The following is a 24,102-nucleotide window of genomic DNA, read 5'->3' as shown; positions in this document are numbered from 1 at the left end:
GCGCAGCTCGGCCGGGCCCGCGAGCAAGACGAGCTTGGAGCCGCGGAGGCCACCAGCCCCTCCATACAAGGCCGGCTAAAGCATCCCCGGAGTGGCGGCCGCTCAGCGGCGGGCGCCGGTCCCAGGGGGCCTCTGAGACGGGAGAAGGCCGCCCATCGCCCCGCCTCCCGTCCTGGGGCGGCCCCGCCTCCCTGGGCGGAGCCCCCAGCCGCCTCCCCGTTGGCCGCAGCCAATTCCTGGCCTGCTCCGGCCGACCCCCTGCCGCCTCCCGCTACACAACCGCCTGGTTTGTTGAACGACAGTGTCGCAAAGTTAAACGCGCCGTGCCGGAGCCGGAGCGCGACTTTACGGTGGCGGCAGCCGACCTTTTGCCTCGCTCCGGCTCCCATTGGGGCAGCCGCCGGCCAATCCCCGGCCGCGATATCGCCCTCCGACGGCAACGCTCCTATGGTCTGTTGGCCGCCAGTGTCGTAAAACCGCCGTACCGGAGCCGGCGCGCAGCTTTACGGCAGCAGCGGCCGGACGAGCTCGGCGGGGTGGGGGGAGGCGGTGCGGAGCCGGCCCGCCGGGGTGTGCGCGCGCGCGCTCGCTCGCGCGGGGAGCTGGATGCCCGGGGGCGGGGGTAGCCCGGCGCCCTGCACTCTGGTGGGAGCCGAGGCGGGGGGCCCCGGCGCCGGCGGGGAGGCGGGCGGCGCGGCGGCGGCCCCGGCGGGCAGGATGAGCCTGTCGCCCAAGGAGCTCTCTAGCCTGCTGAGCATCGTCTCGGAGGAGGCGGGCGGCAGCACCTTCGAGGGCCTGTCCAGCGCTTTCCACCACTACTTCGGCAAGGCCGAGCACTTCCGCCTGGGCTCGGTGCTGGTGCTGCTGCTGCAGCAGCCCGACCTGCTGCCCAGCCCGCCGCAGCGCCTCACCGCGCTCTACCTGCTCTGGGAGATGTACCGCACCGAGCCGCTGGCCGCCAACCCCTTCGCCGCCATCTTCGCCCACCTGCTCAACCCCGCGCCCGAGCGCGGCGACGAGGCCGAGCGGCCGCCGCTCTCAGGTACTGCCCGGGGCGCGGGGGTTTCCGCTGAGCAACCGGCTCCGCTTCTCGGTCCCTGCCGGGTGGGGTGGGGGGGCCGCGCCGCTGAGGCGGCTCCCGGGCCGTGGCCGCTCCGCAGAGATCGGGCCCAAGTCTTTCGGGGGAGACAGGCAGGGGCTGGAAGGAGGCCCCGCTCGGAGTGATCTTTCGGTTTGTGTCCACTGGACCCGAGCCTGCCCCAGCCCTCTCCGTAGGCCGTGTGTGTGTATTTTTCACAAAAGTTTTCAGGAGGTTAAGTTACATCGTTCTTAATCAAAGAACATTCCCTTTCCTCTGGTTTCAGTATCTGTCCCCGTGGTTTTTCACTCATCTAAACTGTCATCTAGCAAGCAGCAAAAGAAACCCGGATTATTTTCAGGTCCAACACTTTAAAATAACCCTTTCAGGCTTTCTTTCCACATAAAACACCACGCACCCTTTTCCTTTGCAGTGCAGTTAAAACATGTTTAAAGGCACATCTCTACAACGGTCATGCACCACTCCATTCAAATGGCAGTGCACATCACTCTGGCTCTCAGTTTTTGGGGGCATTAGATTAAAGCCATGAAAACCGAGAAGCTGTGCATGAAGATAAATTACCCCTCCAAAATCGGAAGGATTCTGGCGAAAGTAACTAATGTACATAGCGGATAAATTGAAGAGAAAAGGAGTACTTGTGGCACCTTAGAGACTAACACATTTATTTGAGCATAAACTTTCATGAGCTACAGCTCACTTCATCGGATGCATTCAGTGGAAAATACAGAATGTTTATAATTCTGTATAAACAGAAAACATGAAACAACGGGTGTTACTATACACTGTAATGGTAGTGAACAGGTAAGATGAGCTATTACCAGCAAGAGAGGAAAAAAAACGTTTGTAGTGATACTCAAGGTGGGCCATTTCCAGCAGATGACAAGAACATCTGAGGAACGGGGGGGGGGGGGGGGGAATAAACATGGGGAGATAGGTTTACTTTTTGTAATGACTCATCCACTCTCAGTCTTTATTCAAGTCTAATGTAATGGTGTCCAGTTTGCAAATTAATTCCAATTCAGCAGTCTCTCGTTGGAGTCTGTTTTTGAAGCTTTTTTGTTGAAGAATTGCAACTTTTAGGTCTGTAATCGAGTGACCTGAGACGTTGAAGTGTTCTCTGACTGGTTTTCGAATGTTATAATTCTTGATTTCTGATTTGTGTCCATTTTGTTCTTTTATGTAGAGACTGTCCAGTTTGACCAACGTACATGGCAGAGGGGCATTGCTGGCACATGATGGCATATATCACATTGGTAGATGCGCAGGTGAAGGAGCCTCTGATAGTGTGGCTGATGTGATTAGGTCCTATGATGGTGTCCCCTGAATAGATATGTGGACAGAGTTGGCAATGGGCTTTGTTGCAAGGATAGGTTCCTGGGTTAGTGGTTCTGTTGTGTGGAGTGTGGTTGCTGGTGAGTATTGGCTTCAGGTTGGGGGGATGTCTGTAAGCAAAGACTGGCCTGTCTCCCAAGATCTGTGAGAGTGATGGGTCGTCCTTCAGGATAGGCTGTAGATCCTTGATGATGTGCTGGAGAGGTTTTAGTTGGGGGCTGAAGGTGATGGCTAGTGGCGTTCTGTTATTTTCTTTGTTGGGCCTGTCCTGTAGTAGGTGACTTCTGGGTACTCTTCTGGCTCTGTCAATCTGTTTCTTCACTTCAGCAGGTGGGTACTGTAGTTGTAAGAATGCTTGATAGAGCTCTTGTAGGTATTTGTCTGAGGGGTTGGAGCAAATGCGGTTGTATTATAGAGCTTGGCTGTAGACAATGGATCGTGTGGTGTGGTCTGGATGAAATAGCTCATCTTACCTGATCGCTCCCATTACAGTGTATATGGTAACACCAATTGTTTCATGTTCTCTGTGTATATAAAATCTCCCCACTGTATTTTCCACTGCATGCATCTGATGAAGTTAGCTGTAGCTCATGAAAGGTTATGCTCAAATAAAATTGTTAATCTCTAAAATGCCACAAATACTCCTTTTCTTTTTGTGAATACAGACTAACAGGGCTGCTACTTTGAAACTGAAGAGAGACAGGCATGCTTAACTCCCTTCCCCAACACTGGAGAGCTATTGGTTGTTTGAAGCCATGTAAGAGATGTCTCACTGTTTGTGTGTGGGGGAATTTGCAAGAAGTGAAGTTTTCCTGTCCCCTCTGTTCCCAGTACAAATAAATCCCTGGAATAGCGCCCTCTCTGTGTGATTCAGGCCCAAAAGGGGACCCTCTGCACCAGATATTTATTTTTGAGGGGCACGATAACAGGTAAACCTAACTTCTTTAATCTAGTGCCCCCCAAACTGGGAATCAGAGTGATGTGTGCTGAGTGATGCATGACTTCTGTTGAGAGGTGCTTTTAAAAATTTTATCTTTGAAATTGCCTTACAAAGGAAAGGGCAGGGAGCTGTTTGCTGTTTTATGATCATTAAAGAAGGCCTGAATCACTTAAAAATAAGCATTTGACATGAGAATTATCAGGGTTTGCTTTTCTGCTTTGAAGAACTGGAGGGATTAATATCACAAGGTGGTGAAACCAGAGGAACTGAAGGAAAGGGAATTTGGAGGGGCAGTGTTATTTGATTAAATCCTAATTTAATCACACCATAAAAAACACCTTAAGTTCCAGACAAACACTGGAAAGAACAAAAAAGTTCTTTTGTGAAAGATCATAGAATATCAGGGTTGGAAGGGGACCTCAGGAGGTCATCTAGTGAGTCCAACCCCCTGCTCAAAGCAGGAGCAGTCCCCAACTAAATCATCCCAGGCAGGGCTTTGTCAAGCCTGACCTCAAAAATCTCTATGATTCAGTGCTCCACCCCACTTTCCTGCATTTGGGAGCTGAGGGAGCACCCAGTCGAGCTTTTTAGAAAATAAAAATACAAGCAACTTCTGTTTTGATGTAAAAAAACAAGCAGGATTTTTTTATTTTTTATTTTTTATTTTTTTTTGGCCAAGTAACTTCTTTAGATTGTTGGATTATAGCTTGTTTGCAAACAGCTCATTGTAAGTGTTCAAAACCTGAGCCATTTGTACCCATTGGTCACATGTAAAATGTTTCATCTCTGATTGGATGAGTTATTTTTAGCCTCTGATTTCTGGAACAAATACAAATAAATTCTGGATTCTTTCTGAGTTTTAATAGTTTAAAACTTGCTTTTTTAGCAAAAAGTTCACTTCATTAATATTTTCGAGAATATTTATTGAAAGCAGCACAGTCAAATTGTTTGAACATTTAAATATTAAAGCAAACTTTTTTTTTCAGTATTCTCCAAGCTCTGTTGGTCATGGTTTAAAATGTGGGGTAAAGGGTGTTGAACTTTACAAGCACTGCTCTAGAGAGTATATAAACTAGCTGTATGCCACTAATTTAAATCCAAATGATTTTCAAATCCAAGCTTTCCCTCAGCTGAAAGTAAAATTCTGTGGATTCACTGATGGCTATTAGAATGATTATCTTTGATGTGATTACTTGAAATATTGTCCTTTGGTATATATTTCAGTGAGGGGTATTTATAACGTGCTGCAAAATGAATCTCAAGTATTTATAACTTCATTTGAAATTTTAAAGTCTATTAAAGTTGCTATAGTGCTTACTAAGGTGTATGGATGTGCCAAGTTTAAATTTTATTTACATTGAAAACTAAAATGGCTAAAGTACAAAATTCAACACTTACAGAGTATTATAAATTCTGCTTTAACAACAAATGGAAATCTTGTTTAACACTTTTGATAGCTATAAAGTTCTGAAAACAGGCAAGTTCTGCTCAGTCTTAAAGGGATACTGTCAGTTTTATTTGGCCCAAAAATAAAGTTCCATAAAACTTTGTTTATAAACATTCAAGACTAATATAAATGTTTCCATAATTTTAACAAAGTTGTTTTGAAACAAACATTCCCTGCAGTGTGTGAAGCCCAAACTCAGCAGCATTAAGAACCTGAAAGAGAAACTGATGTGATTTGTATTTCTTGGCTTTGAAATGAAAATCAAACTATAAATAGTGACAGGTAAACTGGATTCTAAAAGTTTTTCACTTTGAATAATTTGTAGTGTTAATAGCAACTTGTTCACCACAAACTACAATGAATATTATGGCTGTGACTAGCAATGTGCCTATTATTTGTTAAGGATTGATCATTGGTCTAAATTAGAAAACAAAATGATGCATCAAGATTGCTTGACATTCAAAACCAAATTTAAAAAGTTGTGTGGGGAACGGTTGGGAGCTCTTTACTACTTCTGGTACATTTTTCTCTTCTGTTCCTTCCCTGATGGCCTGTTTGTATTCAATGCCCTCTGCAGAAGGGTTCAGCTTTCCTTGTATTTGCCTAGTTTTAATCAAATTGCCTTTCATTTCTGGAGCACCCAAATTCAAACTATTCCCCAAAGTGTAACAGAGCTTGATATGACTGCCTGGATCTCATAGATGCAATTGCAATATAAGGGCTTACGTTTTACTAACATGGATGACGAAACATTGGTAACAGCTGAAGAACTAGGTTTTTTTAATTGTAATAATTAAACTAATTTTAATGGCTTCATTGGGCCCTTGTGGTATGCTGTGACCTAGCTTTCAACCCAGAAATGGAGACATAAGGCTGTTGAAATAAGTCTAAAATGATTTAATAGTTAAAACCAAAGAAACCTTGACCGGGTTTAGTTCATTAGACCAGTGTTTCCCAAACTTGGGACGCTGCTTGTTCAGGGAAAGCCCCTGGCAGGCCGGGCCGGTTTGTTTACCTGCCGCGTCCACAGGTTCGGCTGATCGTGGCTCCCACTGATTGCGGTTCACCGCTGCAGGCCAATGGGGGCTGCGGGAAACAGCAGCCGGTACGTCCCTCGGCCGGCGCCACTCCCCGCAGTCCCCATTGGCCTGGAGCAGCGAACCACAGCCAGTGGGAGCCGTGATCAGCCGAACCTGCAGATGCAGCAGGTAAACAAACCGGCCCAGCCCGCCAGAGACTTTCCCTGAACAAGCAGCGTCCCAAGTTTGGGAATCACTGCATTAGACAGTTTAAGCAAAATTATTCTGTGTAGCTCATATTTAAGTGCTACATAGGCAGAGGCATGGATTTAATTTAAAATATTAACACAACTGAATATTCTTAGTGTCAGCCTAATTCATACATTTTAATATTTGTGCCATAGTTTGTTTAGCAAACATTGCTCCTTCATAGTAGAAAGTGAAAAGTATTGATTGCCACTGTGTAACAAGTGAGGAAAATTGTTTTTCTCAGGTTTCTTACCTCCCATAACTCCACCAGAAAAATTCTTCCTTTCCCAACTGATGTTGGCTCCTCCTAGAGAACTCTTCAAGAAGACTCCTCGACAGATTGCCTTAATGGATATAGGAAACGTGGCCCAGTCAGTGGATATAAGTGGACTTCAGCTAGCACTAGCAGGTAAGAAATAACAAACCATTTTAGGTATATCCTGACAGCTTTTCCTTGAGATAATACTGAAAGCGAGATATTTCTTTTTAAGTGTAAAATGAGTTGAGTTATAATCCTACGCTGTAGAAACTTCAAGCACAGGGCATTTTTAACTACCTTATATTTGGCTTAAAAAGCAAGTTTTATACATGGAATTTTCTTTTTGATGCTGTGAAGACACTTTTTTACAATATAGGAATAGGCTTGACATCTGAAACATGTCTTTTGTTCTGGTGGCAGTTTTTATGCTTAAATTTTATTCCCTTAAACTGCAGTGCAGTGTTTTCAATTTCAGAAACACAGGATAACTTATTATCAGGCAGCCATTACACCTCTTTCTTCAGTTATCTCTTTTGGCAAGACCAGGTGTTATAACTGAATTTTTGGTATTTTTTATAAATCTGAGATGATTCAGGTTTTTGTTACTTCCTGTATTGCCTCCAGATTTGGAAGGTGGCTAATTTGGCTGGCTGTATCTAGTAAAAGTGATTCTTTAGGACCACTTGGGAGGAGAAAGAGAAAAAAGGGTGGTGGTTGTGAGTCATCTCTTTTAGTAGGTCACTTTTGGAGCTACTGATTGAAACAGTAGGAAAGATGGATATAGTAAATGAGGCCAGTTTGGAGCACCAAAAATCCAGGTATGGTCTTATAAGGATATGATAACCATTGGTTATGATTTAAAGACAGTTTTTTTTCTCATTGTTTGAGAACTAAGTTTTTAATATCTAATCTTGGGATAATTAGACAAATACTAGTGTTATATTCAACGTATTGCCTCAGTTTTTCTGCCTTAGTCCTGTGTCTCCCTCTTAGAATTTTTCTGAGCATTTTTGTGAATTCTATATTCTTTGACTTAAACTTTCAAAAATGACTTGACACTTTGGGTGCGCAAATTACAATGCATTGAAGGGGTCTGATTTTTCACAAGAGCTGTGTACCTGCCCTCTGAAAATCAGGTCCCTTTTGAATGGTGTAAAATTAAGAACCCCAAATTACTAAATGTGACTGTTTTTGCTGGAGGTTTCATGCATTTGGTTTGTCCTGTTTTCAAAATACAAAGCCAGTAGTATTTTTGAAAATGGAACAAATTCATTGATATTGGTTACTTTTAAAAATAGCTGAATGTGCAATGCTTATTCTGTATGTAGTGGATACAACAAAATTATACAGTAAATCACATACATAACTAACTTGACTACATAGAGACCTTAGGCTACCTCTGATCTGACATGTTCATAACAGATAGTGTGGCTGAGGTAATATCTTTTATTGAACCAATTTCTGTTGGAGAGAGAGACAAGATTTGTTTCTTCGAATAAATGCCTGTCATTGTCTATGTGCCTCATATGAAGGCAATTGCTCTTGCTGTTTTGACACCTCGGAATCACCTTTTTGACTGACTTCTCCATTTATAAAATATCTTGTTTCAAGTCCATATATTTCCCAGTAATCAAAGATGTAGAAAAGAAATTAACTGAGTAGTCCTTGAAATATAAAAAGAGTGAAACAAAAATGCTTAAACTTAAAAGCTATTGAGAACTTTGTTTATATTTGTCCCTCTTTCCTACCTGATCTTGTCATGTAAGAGTTGTAAATCTTGATGGCTTTTGTAAAGGTGTTCTCCTATTCAGAATATCCCTGGATTCATTTTAAGGACAAGTTTGGACCTTGTTCTAGAATGTACCTCACAAAGATTTACTGCTATTCAAAAAATTTTAAAGCATTCTGTCAGGATAACTGTCCTGAATGTTAAATTACATATGGGAAAGACAACTGATGTATCCTATCCTTTAATATCTGATCTTCTCTGAGTAATATCCTAAGTAACAATCAGAATTTAAATGTGAACAATTTGACTTGCAGCTCTAATTGCTTTTTTTAAAGGGCAGAAATACAGTTTCCTAAGGGCTTTGTTTAGATTTTTTTTGTTTGATCAGTATTAACTTCTCTTCAACCTGCTGATTTGCAGAATGTTTTTGCAAAATTTGCTTCTGTTTCTTTATTTGTACTTCTGCCTGTTTGGATCATTATTCTGCCAAAAACGTCATTTTCTGATGCTGTTGGGAAAAGGAGGTTTTCTGGCAAAATACTGCCTTGATTCGATACGGTTAGCCTGACAGAAGACTATGTTAAGGGTAATTGGCTTGTAGTCAAAGCTGCTTTTTCCAATACATTTCAGCACCTTCCGTTAGGAATCAAAGGAAGCTTCCTGCAATTTACAGACGAGGAAAAATGTAGCACCACAATAGAGAGATCCAACAACTGCTTGCCTTTGAATAGCTTTTTTACTTTAGGTGGCTTGGGTTAAGGAGCTTATGCTCTTCCCATAAACAAATTAATCTTTAGCTCTTTTATTAAGGATTCTGCTTTAAATACAGCTTTTGCTTTCTGTAATCCCAAAGAATTGATCTGGCCTGATCCTGTAACCTTATGCATGTGGGCAGACTGCAGTGACCACATGGAGCTTCACTGAGTTCATTGGAGACTCCTTGCAACCCCAAGAGTCTTCATGTGTGCACTGAATTGCAGGACTGGGGCCTAAACCTGTTGTAGATCTCATAATAATATCCAATGGTACTTTATTGTCTGGGAATACTGGGGTCCAAATCAAACCTACAATTTATTATCAACTGTTGACCAGCTATGACCTTAAGTTGAACACCACAGTGCCACCAAACTGAAATGATATCTACTCATCTTTTAGATGTGACATTTAGCCTGTTGGATTACTTGTAATGTGCAGGAATTAGTCAAGAATATTCCAAAAAAATTTTTTCTTAGGATTGTATACTGAAGTTCTAAATAGTTTATAAACCAGTCAAAGCATTCTGAAAATTGGTGAAATTGGATTTTTATTTTTTGCAATCAAATATCTTTTCTTGGGAAACTGCTAAAGAAGTATTCAAGTATATCATACATATCCTTGAAGGAAAAATATCCTACCAAATTAGTTCAGTGAGTGAATATTAAGATAAAATAAAACAGAAAATCACCAGGTACTTTGCAAACTTAATAACTTCTGCTTATTCCTTTGCTTTGATGGCAAAGGTTCATGCTTGCTCCCTTGCCAGCCATAGGAAATACACCTAGAAAAAAAGCCTTTGGACTCCGCAGGCTACCGTTATCTGTGGAAGAGAGTTCTGTTATCTGACATTGAGTCTGTTTTTGGGAAAGGGTTCAGTTAAAATTTTGAACACTAGATAATTAGGGGACCATATCTAGCATGAAGAACATTTCTGCAAAGGAAAAGCTATGAGTAGTAGCTAGGTTCTAAATAAAGCCAGGTTCTAAATAAAGGAGAAAGTATAAATAGGTAGAGGCAGTATACAAGCTCAGTTACACAGAAAATGAAGTAGTAGTTTCATTTCAGTATGGTGTCTCTCTTCAGTGACTGCTGGGCACAAAACAAGAGCTGTATTAGTTATGGGACCAAGATTTCAAGCCTCAAATTATTAGAGGATGAATCTATTAAGGAGCATGCTATGTAAAAAATGCCTACAAAAGGATGAAAACTCCCTGAATGACTAGATATAAGCACATACTTAGATTTCCCCTTGCAGATGGAGTCTGTTAGCAATGCTACGGGGCTGGCATCTGTTAGTCAGCTACTGACTTTCATGAAGTAAGGTTGACCTATTTTAAAATGAACGGATCAGGGTGATGGAAGGTAAAGACATCCTTTTTCACAGTACTACAGAGATCATAAAAGTTGGAGCCTGGAATTTAGGATTAGGAATAAAGGGTCAGCTACTCCCAAGTCCTCAACTTGTTTGAGTGCTTCTATGACAGAAGCCATGTTATGGTTTCTCAGAATGTATCGATAAGTTTAAAACCTATTTTCCTTTCTCTGTAACCAGCTTTGCAGTAACAAAGAATATCTACTGGATTTAGTAGTATTACTGTGTAATTTGTTTTCTATGCTGTATAATTTGGCCTTTTTAGGGGCATTGTCCACCTCTGAACAATTCTTGCTTACAACTGTAGTCCAGATAGTGCTGGATGTCCCATGCTGCTGGCTCACTTCCAGATGCATAAAATTTTAATTTGTATTAGACTCCTAATATTTTTTTTTTTTTCAGTGTAAGCAATTGCTATAGTTGCTACTAGGATGTTGTGACAACAGATGGGGGAGGGTAGTTAGTCTACGCAACATCGGTAAAAACAGTCCACACTGAAAAATCTTTTACTCTGATTTAGATTTTCTTATGGCCCCCATTATTGTAGAGTCTGAATGTCTATGTTTGTGTGGGTTTTCACACAACAGTGGGGAAAGCGGGGGGAGGGAGAGAGAAATGTGACTGTAAAAGCACAATTGGCAGGGGGACAAGTCTGGCAAGAATAGTGCATGAAAAACTACTCCAAACTCATTTTTTGAAACTGACGAGATCTGGGGTTCTAACTCTTTCCATAGGCTAGGTCACGTCCTAGAGCAGGGGTTCTCAACCTTCTTTCTGAACCCTCCCCTTTCCCCCAACATACTATAAAAACTTCAGGGCCCTGTGGGGCACCGGGGCTTGGGGCTTTGGCCCCATTTAGGGTTACCATGTTTCAGGTTCCCCAAAAGAAGGCACTGCCAGAAGGCGGAGGCAGAGGGGGAGCTGGAAGAAGGAGTCCTCTAACCCTCCTTTGCCCCTTCTACCCTGACCTCTGCACTCCCCTTCCATGCTTCCTGGGCACTTGGTGCAGCCTGTCTCTCACCTCCAGCAGCTGCACATAGCTCCTCCCCTGGAAACAGCCACAGCTCGTCCTCTTTCTGTCCTTCCCACCAGCCTTGCATCATGGGATTAGCTCACCTGCTGCGAAATGCATCCCCAACTGGAGCTGCTCCCTAGAGAAGGGGTTCAGGATCTGGCAGCGTGTGGCTGACAAGCTGCATTGTGAAGCTGTTTGGTCCCTCACAGCTGCCAGATCCTGCCCAATCAGCTGCAAGGGAAGGAACCAGTGAGGCACAGAGACAGCTCTTTCTGAGCTCTCTCTGCTCTGCAAAAGCCCGGATATAGCCTCTGATTTGAAAAATCTGCTCAGACAGACTGGAGAATCAAAAGAGGCTATGTCTGGGGAAAACCGGACATATGGTAATCCGAGGGTGCCGGGGCTCCTGCCTTGGAGGGCGTGGCCTCCTGAAACAGCTCTTCGTCCTCCACTTGAGAACCACTGTCCCAGAGGATTCTCACAGATAGCTTATGTTCTCTCCCATTCCCAGTGAATCACTGCATTGCTCCCATTTGCAATTATGTAAACCCTTGTGACAAATACAACAATTGCTGTTTACATGGAAAAGTAATACTGGGAAAGTGTTAGTATTTTTAGCTATCTAATGCAGTTTTAGGAAGTGGAAGGGAGGAGAGCCAACACCATGTGACCAACCAATCAACTCTTTGACACCACCAGCAAATGCTCCGTGGCCCACCGTTTACAAACCTGAACTAGATTTCATGTTGACACTGTCTCTTTAAACCAATGCTGTTATAAAGCTCAGATTGTCTCCTGCTACTTTTAGTATTCCTGACAGCTGTATTTTGGTTGTATGCCTTAATATCATGGACTGAATTTTTTTTCAGAGCGTCAGTCTGAGTTGCCAACACAGAGCAAAGCTAGCTTCCCCAGCATTCTCAGCGATCCTGACCCAGATTCCTCAAATTCTGGTTTTGACAGCTCTGTTGCCTCACAGATCACTGAAGCTTTAGTGAGTGGACCAAAACCACCTATAGAAAGTATGTGCATCTTTGTTTACTCTTAAGTTTCTGTAGTCTTTGGCACAATTACTTAAGGAGTGATATAAATGATGTGTTGAGCTACTTTTCTCTAGATTGGATTGTATGTGACCAAGCTCATACGTCATAGTACAAAACTCCAGTAAAAACAAATTAATCTGATTGTACATTGAAAAGTGTTACAGTTGTGGGAGGGAGAGAGGACCACTCATCAGACTGCTATTGTCAACCTTATATTAAATATACAGTATAATAGCCTTCTAAATGTAAAATGATTTTTCATTGAGTAATACAAAAAGGACTTCACCTCTTTACTTTTCCTTTGAAAGAAATCTTCACAACATTGTCTTTCAGGTCACTTTCGACCAGAGTTTATCCGGCCACCACCTCCACTCCATATTTGTGAGGATGAGCTGGCTTGGCTAAACCCAATAGAGCCGGATCATGCAATTCAGTGGGATAAGTCAATGTGTGTTAAAAACAGCACTGGTGTGGAGATCAAACGCATCATGGCTAAGGCTTTCAAAAGTCCTTTGTCTTCTCCCCAGCAAACACAGGTGGGTACTATGTGCTAGCTGCCCTTCCTTCTAATCTTTCCTATGCATGTTCTTGTATTTCATACATTTTAGAAAACTCGGGTCAAATTAAATGACTTAAATAGTACTCATCTCGTTATATTTAGGGTTGGCAGAATTCAATTTTTTTAAATAATTTCAGTGGATAATATCAATATTTGTTTATTTAAGCATTTTTAAAATTTTTATCAATTTATAATTTCCTATATTTGTGAACATTTGGGGACAGACAGTAATTATTTAATGACAGTAGATGTTGAGATTCAAAAAGTTAAAGCTTCATAACCATTAAAACACAAATTGTCAACATCACATGTCAAAATATACAAAGTAAATATCCTTAAATCAATCTCTTAAGTTCTCAAGCAGCATTGTTCTTAGTTGGTCTATCTGTACATTTCAGTTATCATTGATGGAAATATTTTGAATTGTTGTATATATGGTGAAATCAACATATACAGATAAAAAAAAATCTAATCCTTCCATGCCTAATTATATTGCATAAAATTAAAATAGTCATATAGCAGACCCAGTGAAGCAGGATGATGGGACTCAAAACAAACAATAGCCTGACGTGCTAAGATGGAAGTGTCACTACAAGATTTAAACTCTCTAAACTCCTGTGTAGAGCACTAATCTGTCTGTGGGCACTCCAGAAGTTTGAAAATTTGTCCTGCCAAGGAGTGGACTTGCTTAAAACTGTCTCCAAATTTAGGAAATCTCAATATTGTTTGAGTTGTCTTATCTCAATACCAAAATTCCGGCATCTTGGTTTGTGTATGGTCAGATGAGGAAAGTATTTTTTTTAAAACTTGGCAGTGTGTGTAGAAATAGCAGATAGATATTAGCTGAACAAATGGAAAATGTGACTGGTAACTAGCAACAGTATTTCCCTGCTAGGATAATCTTGTTTCAGGTTTGGCAGAGGCTTTCAGTAAGATGTTTGTTTAGAAATGCTAAGGGCCTAATCTTGTCTGGCTGAAGTTAGTCGGAGTGTTACTACTGACTTCAATGAGTCTTAGTCTTATCATTGTACTGTATAAGGAGAGAGATGTTCTAGAACAACTATCTCTTTCTGTCTAAGATAATTTATCAAAGTTGTTGGTAAGGTCAGTTCAACGGTGTATTTTCCGGTTCAATGAAAGAGCTAGAGCAAGAGACAAAAATGAAACTTGGATTATGTGGGTTTAATTTTTTCCACAACATACAAGGCTATTAACTGCCATGAGCTTCAAACCCTAGCTTCTTTTAAAGGCTTTTCTGTGCACACTTGCCCTGGAGCAGAAACTGAAATATTAGAAGAAAACAAAATATGTATAAGAAGAAATACTTAAATCCAAGTGGCTAGAATTATTCTCCTTTTGTATAATATAGATGGATTATTGCTTTTGTTTTGCAGGCTACAACATTTTTGTAAAAAATGCATAACCTGTTGACGATTATAGGAAACTGAGTCTTTCTTCATATCACTGGAATTTCTGCACAAGGCAGAATATTTTATTAAACTAAGTCATAATAAAATCCAGGCTAGGTTTCTAGTTCACCTTGTGTGATCAACCATGTACAGTTTAATTCAAATTTAAGATGATGTTGTTGTTTTTTATAGCTTCTTGGAGAATTAGAAAAGGACCCCAAGCTTGTTTACCACATTGGCCTCACTCCTGCCAAACTGCCTGACCTGGTGGAAAATAATCCTTTAGTTGCTATAGAAATGTTGCTTAAGCTAATGCAGTCCAGTCAGATAACAGAGTATTTTTCTGTCCTGGTCAACATGGACATGTCTTTACATTCAATGGAAGTTGTAAATCGGTAAGTGTTCCTTGACATCTTAAATCTAAACTTATCTTTTATGAGTTCTCGCACTGGAGTGCTCTGATCAGTATTGTTTTTTAAAAAAAAAAAAAAAAAAAAAGCATAATGTTTCACAGGGAGTACCCTGATGAGTTTTACTAATTGTGGCTTTATGCATAGTGGCATAGTCAGATTTGAAAAGTAGCTTGTTCTACTATGCCCCTAAAGGGTACCAAGGTTTTGGCCTGAAAAAGATGGTCCTTGTGCACAAATCAGACATATTAAAGCAAGAAGGGGGCAGAGAAGACTCCTCTATGCTCTTTTACCATAGGACATGATCATTGGCTGGAAAAGTGCTGAACTCATCTGACTAAATATACCAATTTATACTATATAAGCAGACTCACTAAAATGCAGTGAAGCAGCTTTGAATTACCTGGCCTCTTGCCAAAAGAATTCTGAACACTATCACTCAAAACTGCCAGTATGTCAAGTTAGTTTCATCCCTTTTAAGAGTTTATTCAATAAAAGGTATAATATTACTAATTAATTCAAACAAAGTAATAAACACTTCTGCATGAAATGCTACTACATGAGAGGCACGGTTCATTTCAGTAGGAGTATTCACAGAAATAATTTTGCAATATATCTTAAAATAAGGCTGTGTGTAGTAGTGGTTTTGCCTCTGTGATATGAGTCTTGTGTCCGCCTTTTTGTTCTGCAAATGAAATAGGGCACATCTTGAAATCTTGCTTCTTATTTGAAATTCACATTGATATCCCACCTCTTAATAGAAAAGTGTAGTTATATTGGGTTAATGGCAATCTCGGATTCAGTAGAATGTTGTGCTTAACTAGAAGATTCTTACTTTTCTACATTTATATTTCTAAAGAAAATCAACTCTTCTGTGCTGTTGTAAATCAAATCATGTGACAGTTAATGTATTTAGTTTGAATGGTTGTGGCTTCTCTCATTTTCATGTTGAACTTGACAATTATTTATATGTAAAATTTCTTTGTATATCGTCTGTGTACATCAAGAGAATGCTTTTAATAGAAATAAGCTTTTTTCAGTCTTCACAGCTTTATGAAAATTTATCTGATCACCACAAATCTTTAAACTGAGTTTTTGCATGATTTTTCCTATTAACCACCATCTAATATACAACAGCATCCTTATTAGAGAGCAGCTAGTTCTATGAATAACAGCACTCATATGAGAAAGTGACAATGTATCCTTTTAAAAAAAAAAATCTATAACATTTCAAGATTTGCTAATCAATAAGCCTTAAACTTTTTAATTTTGCCGTACTTATCTGCTACAGGGATGCATAAAATGACAGAATAGTGCACTTCTGGGGTCTTGCAATGATTAGATTCAGAAATAGTATTAGTTACTATTGTTTTCCAAAATAGACTGTAGAAATGGCACTAGCTTATTTAACAAATCTGTTCCACTGGTGTACTCTGTACCTGACACGAGTGGTAAATGTTCATGTTTTTACTGTTAGTCCTGCAAGACTGAGCCAGATTCTATTTCATATTGTGCCTCGGAATTATTCCAGTCAGTTACATCAGGTACCATTGCTTTCATTGGGGTTAATTTAGCTCACTGACCATTTTTAACTGGGGGGGGGGGGTGTGTAATTAAGAACGCAACTTCTCCTAGGGTATGTCTGTCTACTCGGCAAATGGGCTGTGAGGCTGTTCCATTGCTGTGTAGACTTCCAAGGTTGGGCTCCATCCCAATCCCAGAAGTCTACACAACAATGAAACAGCCCCGCAGCTCATTGCTATGTAAAGTTTGTAGAGGAGTAGTGAAAAAACTTCACTTGTAAATTGATCACCTTTGATATCGAAATTGGAGACAGATTTCAATGCCATTTTTAGTCCTCTTAGAATAGTATTGTACTGATACTCCTGAGGCCTATGGGGAAGCACTAATAGAGAGATTTTACAGCAGCTCATCTTAACTGGAATGACTTTTTTGGGGAGGAAGAGAAGAATCAGAAGATGTCAACAAGAGCATGTGAAGGGTGAGATTGTCGTCTTTGCCTAGAGTTTATGGAAATACAATCTGGGAGCATTTTAATACCAAAACTACTACTAGTGTGACTCTGAGGAAGTACTGCTTCTACCAGGGTAAAGTTATGATCTCGTTTCCTTGTTTCTCACTTTCTCTCTTTTCAAATGCCTCCCCCGTTATCTCTACTGTTTTGCAGCAGGCAGAATGAACAGGAGCAACAAGAAACACATAGTTCTTGTTCATTCCGTCAGCTGGAGAACTGTGCCACCTGCTACAGAGGGAAAAGTCCTACATCTGGAGTCAGTGCAGTGATTCTTTAACAGAAGGTTCTGCTAGATCATGTGTTACTTTTAAAAGAGTCTACTTAGAGATGCTGACAGCAATGGATTTTGATGCCTCTGTATAATGCTACGCTTATGGATGCTGTAAACTTCTAGAGCAAAAGCTCCATTGCATATGATGGGTACAACAGAACTGTTATGCAGGGGCATTTCTTTGCTTTTATTTACATAACACACAAACTAGATTAAAAAACATTTAATTGCAAAGTCACACTCGAGAGTTGGAAAATGCCAGAATAAAAGTTGTCTGTGCAGCTTTAATTGGGCCCCCTTGTGCCTGTACATTGATAGTCTTTATTTACATGATCACGTACAATTTTTCCATAGGACCCCCACCTCCTTCAGTGCACAGGATGTACTTGCTCTGGATTTGAATCAGGGTTATGTAGTGAAACAGACTAGAACCCTGCCTCATTTGTTGCAGAACTTGGAAGGTGTGTATTGAAGAGAAAGAATGACCTCATGGTTAAGGCAGTTGGAGAATTGTATTCTGCCTCAGCCAGAGTTTGTGTGATGCTACATAAGTCACTTGAACCAAACCCTTCGCATGTGGTCACTAATTGTGTGTTCCTCATTTTCTGGGTGCCTGACTTGATTTGCAGAAGTGCTGAGCATTCAGAGCAGGATTTGAATAGCATGCGGTACAGAAGACTTAAGGCCCAAGGGCCACATAGTGAACAATGAGTATAAAACAAAATATTGAACAGCTGCTCTGCTCACTTAGTGAGCATCATCCTTCCTGTGTGTTAAATGAACCAGGGATCTTGTGGAAAAAATACTGTATCATAATGTATACACACAAGGGAGCCAAATTAAGCCTGCACAGGCAACCTTAAATCAGGTATTTTCTAACTCTTGAGTGTTTGACATGAAGGCCACCCCCTGCCAAAATTTCAAGTCCCTGTTCCAAAGCATGGGGGCAGAGGAGTGCATCAGAGAAAAGGTCACCAGAATATTTTAACATGGGCAAAACTTATTTTTCCCTTGTCTCATTCTTGGAAATGGCTGAATTATTTTGGTTAACATTTAAAAAAAAAAAAATCAAACTGAGGTGTAGACATCCACCATGTAAAATTTCAGCCCAAATATTAAAGTTTGGCAAAGTTATAAGCAACTGAAAACAGGGTATTAATGGGAAGGGTAGTGCTACCTTAGTGGGAAGTGCTACCAACCCCACCTATAATACAGCTGGTTTTTTTTTCTTCTGGAATCAGAGATGCACTCAAATTTGCTTAGTTGGGACAAACTACTGCCAGATAAGTATGTTCTGAGAAGTTTTATTATAATAGGCTTGGACGTTGACTTCCAGATCTATTCTAATTGACCAGTTGGGTTTCGTACCCATGATTAAATGTTATTGTAGTGATAGGTAGCTTGCTTGTATGTTCATGCATTAAGCAACTATTTTTGAATGAGAAGCCTAATTCTTCTTCCCCCATGCTAAACCCTGTAGTTTTCTTCCTTCCTGTCCCCACTTCAGCACTGCAGACTACTTTTCTGGATGTTTTAAAAAAAAAAAAAAAAACCCAAAAACTAACATTGATCTGTATTAGTCTCCTGAGTAAAATGTTTTAAATATTTAACCTGAAAGATTCCCAGAGGCAACAAGCTAAGTGAGAAATAGTTGGAACTTCTTCCCCATCTCTTGATCTTTCAACTATTCACAAGAGGCTGAAGAAACTACCTACACGCAAATTCGTGAAGCATTCCATACTATTCAAGGAGTTGTTAAACACCTGGTTCCATTTCTGCAGTGTTGATGAATCCTTCCTCAGGTGCACAGTATAAGTACCAAGCCTTCCCTAAAGCTGCCGAGTTGACAGTTCTACCCGCTTTGAGGTAGTAGCCATCAAGCTGATGGGGTCTGCTCTGCTTTAGGAAGGAATGGCAGTAGGTAAATGGTTCCCACTCCTGTCTAGTATAACCACAGAAGATCACAGGCGTTCTGGTCCCCCCCTGCACAGTGAAAATCACATCAGTTCTGATGCAGGCAGGGTCCTCCCCACAAAAGATACAGGGCAGGAGTTTTCCGTAAAATTTTAAATGGTTGGCAGTGCCAAAAGGGAAGCTTACTTTACCTGATCTCCCTCACCTCAAATGTCCTGTGGGATGTAAAAAACACTTGCAAAGTCTTATGATAAGACACCTATTGACCTACATGCTCCAGTCTTCCTAACCACTTCATTAAAAAGCCAAAACCTTTGTGATCCAGCAAAGTTCCGTGCTGGTTGCATAGCAGTCTAGTGCAAGCTGGAGCATCTTGCAGAACTGCATCTAACTGGCATACTTCAAATTTGATGCAAGATCATTCCTTAGTTGTCTTACCTCTCTTACTCTGTGGATATTGAAACAACTTAAAAGTCCCCTTCAAACAAGTCAGATGGCAGTTGTACACCTTAATGATCCATTAGTATAGTACATGTATTGGGTGATTGAAGATATTCTGTCTATAGCACTATTCTGAAAGCACAAGCTCTCTTGCTTTCTGGTATTTTTAAAAAAAAAAAATGTTCTCTAGCTCGCTCTTTGGTGAGACACTTCTGGTTCTTTATACCAATAGTGTGATTAACATGTTTAGTCATTTGAAGTCTTTTGAACTTATTTTGAAATCCAGATATTAATAATGTTCTAATTCCCATGACTTCTAAATTTAGAGCCCTGAAAAAAAACCAAGGCAAACTAACGTTTTTGAAGCATAAAATAATGCTATTCCAGTTGTGTACTTTAGAAGAAATGTTCCAGCTTCTAGACTTGATCTCTGATGCTGATATACACAGTTGCATTTGATGCTTGCTACTGTATGAAATTTTAGAGTAGCAGCCGTGTTAGTCTGTATTTGCAAAAAGAAAAGGAGTACTTGTGGCACCTTAGAGACTAACAAATTTATTTGAGCATAAGCTTTCATGAGCTACAGCTCACTTCGTTGGATGAAGTGAGCTGTAGCTCACGAAAGCTTACGCTTAAATAAATTTGTTAGTCTCTAAGGTGCCACAAGTACTCCTTTTCTTTTTGTATGAAATTGTCACTCAAATAAGCTCGAATCTACTCAGATAAGTAACCTGAGAGTTTCTGTTGCTCTGCAAGCAGTGCCCGTCACACACTTCTTATACCCTACAGAAGCTAATCTGCTTATTAGACAGTAAAGATCCCATGGATGCCTCTGACGTAGGACTCCTGCATGGAGACATCTAGAGAGTAACATTAAATAAAACCAATTTCTGTATTGCACTTGATGTAAAAATAGATTTGCCTTTTGATGTTGGTGTCTAGCTAGTGCAACACACTTATTGGACATAACTAAAATGTTTGGAGTCATGGTCTTTTGACAACTGCCTTAGACATTACAGTGGATTGTCGATGAATCATATACAAATTTGAATTATGATGGTAACTGTATTTGTCCATTGTTTAATGGTACTATGGATGATTAACTTGCTAGTTTATATGTACATTAATCAGCTGGGTTTATGTTTAACAGGCTTACTACAGCAGTCGATCTCCCTCCTGAATTTATTCACCTTTATATCTCCAATTGCATCTCTACCTGTGAACAGATTAAGGATAAATACATGCAGGTGAGTATTTGAGAATGACTTGGTTAAAAGTCAAGATGAGGCATCTTCAGTACTGAGGTTTAATAAGGTGACTACACTGGGAATTCACATATTCCCTCTTTACAAATTGTGACTTCAAGAAGTAAAATACCGCTTTAATGAAATTCTGATGTTTAATAAGCATATGATTGAGTAGGGGTTGTTCCTTCAGTATTTTTATAGGCGCACAGGTAGTGGTCTTAATTTTCTGCAAAGTACTTCATGCATTCAGTAGAAAAGTAATTGTACAGTGCTTCCCTTACATTATTCAGGTCTATATATGGTATCGGAGAGATTCAGATTTCTCACTTGGTACCCTTCTCTCCATCCACATATTAGATTTTTACCTCTTCTCACTGTCCTCAAGCTTCCAGATCCTTCCACTTCTAACTTTATTTCTGCATAGCACTGTGCTTTGTCATCTAGAGAAACACTCCAGAATCTCCTGCACTTTTCAGTACTGTAAAGGGAAGTGCCCACAGTAACCAAAATAAACAGAAGGCATTCTGTGTCTAAGGACATGCTATGCAAAAAAGAATTACACTTGAAGTGGAAACAACATGGCTCTCAGGGCTAATGTGTGGCATTTCAAAACCTTAGCAAAGTGAGGCAGCACCCTGTATTTCCAACCTTCTTGCCCTGAGTTTGGCATGGCTCCCAGCTTTTTAAAATTCCTCCCAGTCTGAAAAAGTCCACAAATTCTACATCCTCTAGCATGAGGATAAACTATTTTGCAATAATTTCTTTTAGGAAACATTACTCTTAAAATGGGTTCTTTTTCCTAAAAGTAATGACTAAGTTTCCTTTAATGCTCAGTACATATATTTAATATCCTCTTGAGTCACTCTATTGTGGAAATCTTGTATTCGGATCCAAGTTTTTGCCCAAGAGGTAGCCATGCCACGTACGTATAAATTAAGTGTACAGTAGTAGGAGCTAGTTCCTACAATCACTAAAAAAAGAATTTCATGCAGCACTGAAGAGCACGTCCAGCTCCCTATCCTTAACATTTATCATTATAGGGCAGCAGATGGGAAAAATAAAGGGCTAAATGCAGATTGTATAAATCTTGAAGTGAAAAGGTAGGTTAAGTGATATAACTAATTCCAGTTGAATTGTCACAAAATATCAGTACAAAGGGTCAGACTCTTTAACAGAATTGCTTGGGCATATTTTCAGATATTAAAGCCAGACCTTTTCTGTTTCAGAACCGACTGGTACGTCTCGTTTGTGTCTTTCTCCAATCTTTGATCCGGAACAAAATTATTAATGTACAGGACTTGTTTATAGAAGTGCAGGCATTTTGTATTGAGTTCAGTCGGATACGAGAAGCAGCTGGCCTTTTCAGATTGCTGAAGACACTGGATACTGGGGAAAACCCTTCGGAGGCAAAAGCTTCAAAATAAGACCCTTTCAAAATTTGGTAAAACAGCGGTCAGCTGAATGTTCTGTATCATTACTTTTTTGTGTATAAATTTTAAACTTAAATCAGTGGATTGCTTGGTTTAATACTGTATAAATAGCATTTTATGCATAAAGCAAGGCAATAAATATTGCTTTTCTGATACTAGACAATCTTGAATTTGTTTTGACTTTTGACACTGGACACCATATTTTCTGTCCTTGGCTATTAAGCCTGAGGAACATTAATCCTTAATGGAAAAATCTTCTAAAGTGCAAGCATTGCTTAGTTCCAAGGGACTTAAATTTTTACTGGACAATTATGTGATGCCCCTGTCCAGGAAAAATAAGCTTGGAGTGGGAAGGACAGAACATGAGACTATCCAACATGTTCAGTGACTGACTTGTTTCAAATCGTGCTAAGCAAGCTTAGAATTGCTACTGCCAGTTGAAACTGAGGGAGTGATGTCACTCCAAATTCCATCATGCCAATTTTTTTAAATAAATTCATGGTACCTGTAGAGCTTTATATTTAAAAAAAAAAAATTTACATTTCTAGGGAAAATATAGATGCAACATGCTAATCACTCCCCTTTTAATCTTTAAAGTGATCGTGCAGGTTACTCCAAGAATTTTTGTCTCAATATTCAGAGACTACGGCTACAACTATACTGCATGCATCCCAGAATAGGTTTCAGAGTGGTAGCTGTTAGTTTGTATCAGCAAAAAAAAAAAAAAAAAAAAGTACTTGTGGCACCTTAGAGACTAACCAGTTTATTTGGGTTATCATAAGCTTTCGTGGGCTAAAACCCACTTCATTGGATGCATGCAGTGGAAAATACAGTAAGATGTATATACAGAACATGAAAAAATGGTTGTTGCCATACCAACCGTAAAGAGACTAATCAATTAAGGTGGGCTATTATCAGGAGGAGGAAAAAAAAACCTTTTGTAGTCATAATCAGGATAGCCCATTTCAAACAGTTGATAAAGTGTGAGTAACAGTAGGGAAAAAATTAGCATGGGGAAATAGTTTTTACTTTATGTAATGACCCCATCCACTCCCAGTCTTTATTCAAGCCTAACTTAAGTGTCCAGTTTGCAAATTAATTCCAATTCAGCAGTTTCTCAGAGTCTGTTTTTGAAGGTTTTTTGTTGTTGGAGAATTGTGACTTTTAGGTCTGAAATTGAGTGAGCAGGGAGGTTGAAGTGTTCTCGGAGTGGTTTTTAAATGTTATAATTCTTGATGCCTGACTTGTGTCCATTTATTCTTTTGCATACAGATTATCTGGTTTGGCCAATGTACCTGGCAGAGGGGCATTGCTGGCACATCAGTGGTAGATGTGCAAGTGAATGAGCCTCTTATGGTGTGGCTGATTAGGTCCTATGATGGTGTCTCTTGCATAGATATGTGGACAGAGTTGGCAATGGGCTTTGTTGCAAGGAGAGGTTCCTGGGTTAGTGTGTTTGATTGGTTGCTCGTAAGTATTTGCTTCAGGTTGGGGGATGTCTGTAAGGGATTGTCCTTCAGGATAGGTTGTAAATCCTTGATGTGCTGGAGAGGTTTTAGTTGGGGGCTGAAGGTGATGGCTAGTTATGTTCCGTTACTTTCTTTGTTGGGCCTGTCCTGGAGTAAGCGACTTCTGGCTCAGTGTGTTTTTTTTTTCTACTCCTGCTGATAATAGTCCACCTTAATTGATTAGTCTTGTAACAGTTGGTATGGCAACACACTCATGTTGAGTGGGTGGATTTTTCATGACGTGCATCTGATGAAGTTGGTTTTAGCTCATGAAAGCTTATGCCCAAATGTTAGTCTTGGCTGTGCCACAAGTACTCATCCTAGAATAATTATTTAATGTGACCCTTAACCTGAGATGGAGTGGCCAAGGGTTTGGTGACTGATCACTGTTAGGTACCTATAAAGATGAAGGCTGAGCTGGCATTTGTGAAAGACTAACAAATTTTTCATGAATATGGGAGCCCAGCAGAACTTTTATGACTGGCTCCCTGGGATGTCTTGACCCAAGTAATCTAAGGAAAGACACTAGTTCAGATGTTATCCATGCATCAGCTGCTTCCCTGAAGGAGAGTGCTGCACAGGGTTCAGTGTACTTGTAGCATAACTGCTGTCTTGTCC

General features: G+C 40.4%; 1 protein-coding gene across 1 annotated transcript; it reads left to right on the top strand.

Moving 5' to 3' along the window:
• Positions 1-591: 591 nt before the first annotated feature.
• CNOT11 (CCR4-NOT transcription complex subunit 11) lies at positions 592-22,134 on the top strand. Its single transcript, XM_038373858.1, has 7 exons — positions 592-1,042; positions 6,331-6,495; positions 12,087-12,239; positions 12,594-12,796; positions 14,421-14,623; positions 20,450-20,546; positions 21,773-22,134. Exons 1-7 carry the CDS (start codon positions 607-609, stop codon positions 21,968-21,970), a joined length of 1,455 nt encoding a protein of 484 aa, XP_038229786.1. The 5' UTR covers positions 592-606; the 3' UTR covers positions 21,971-22,134.
• Positions 22,135-24,102: the final 1,968 nt, after the last annotated feature.

This window comes from Dermochelys coriacea, chromosome 1 (genome assembly GCF_009764565.3).
Source record: "Dermochelys coriacea isolate rDerCor1 chromosome 1, rDerCor1.pri.v4, whole genome shotgun sequence".
Classification (NCBI taxonomy): Eukaryota; Metazoa; Chordata; order Testudines; family Dermochelyidae; genus Dermochelys; species Dermochelys coriacea.
This window is presented reverse-complemented; position numbering and strand designations above follow the sequence as displayed.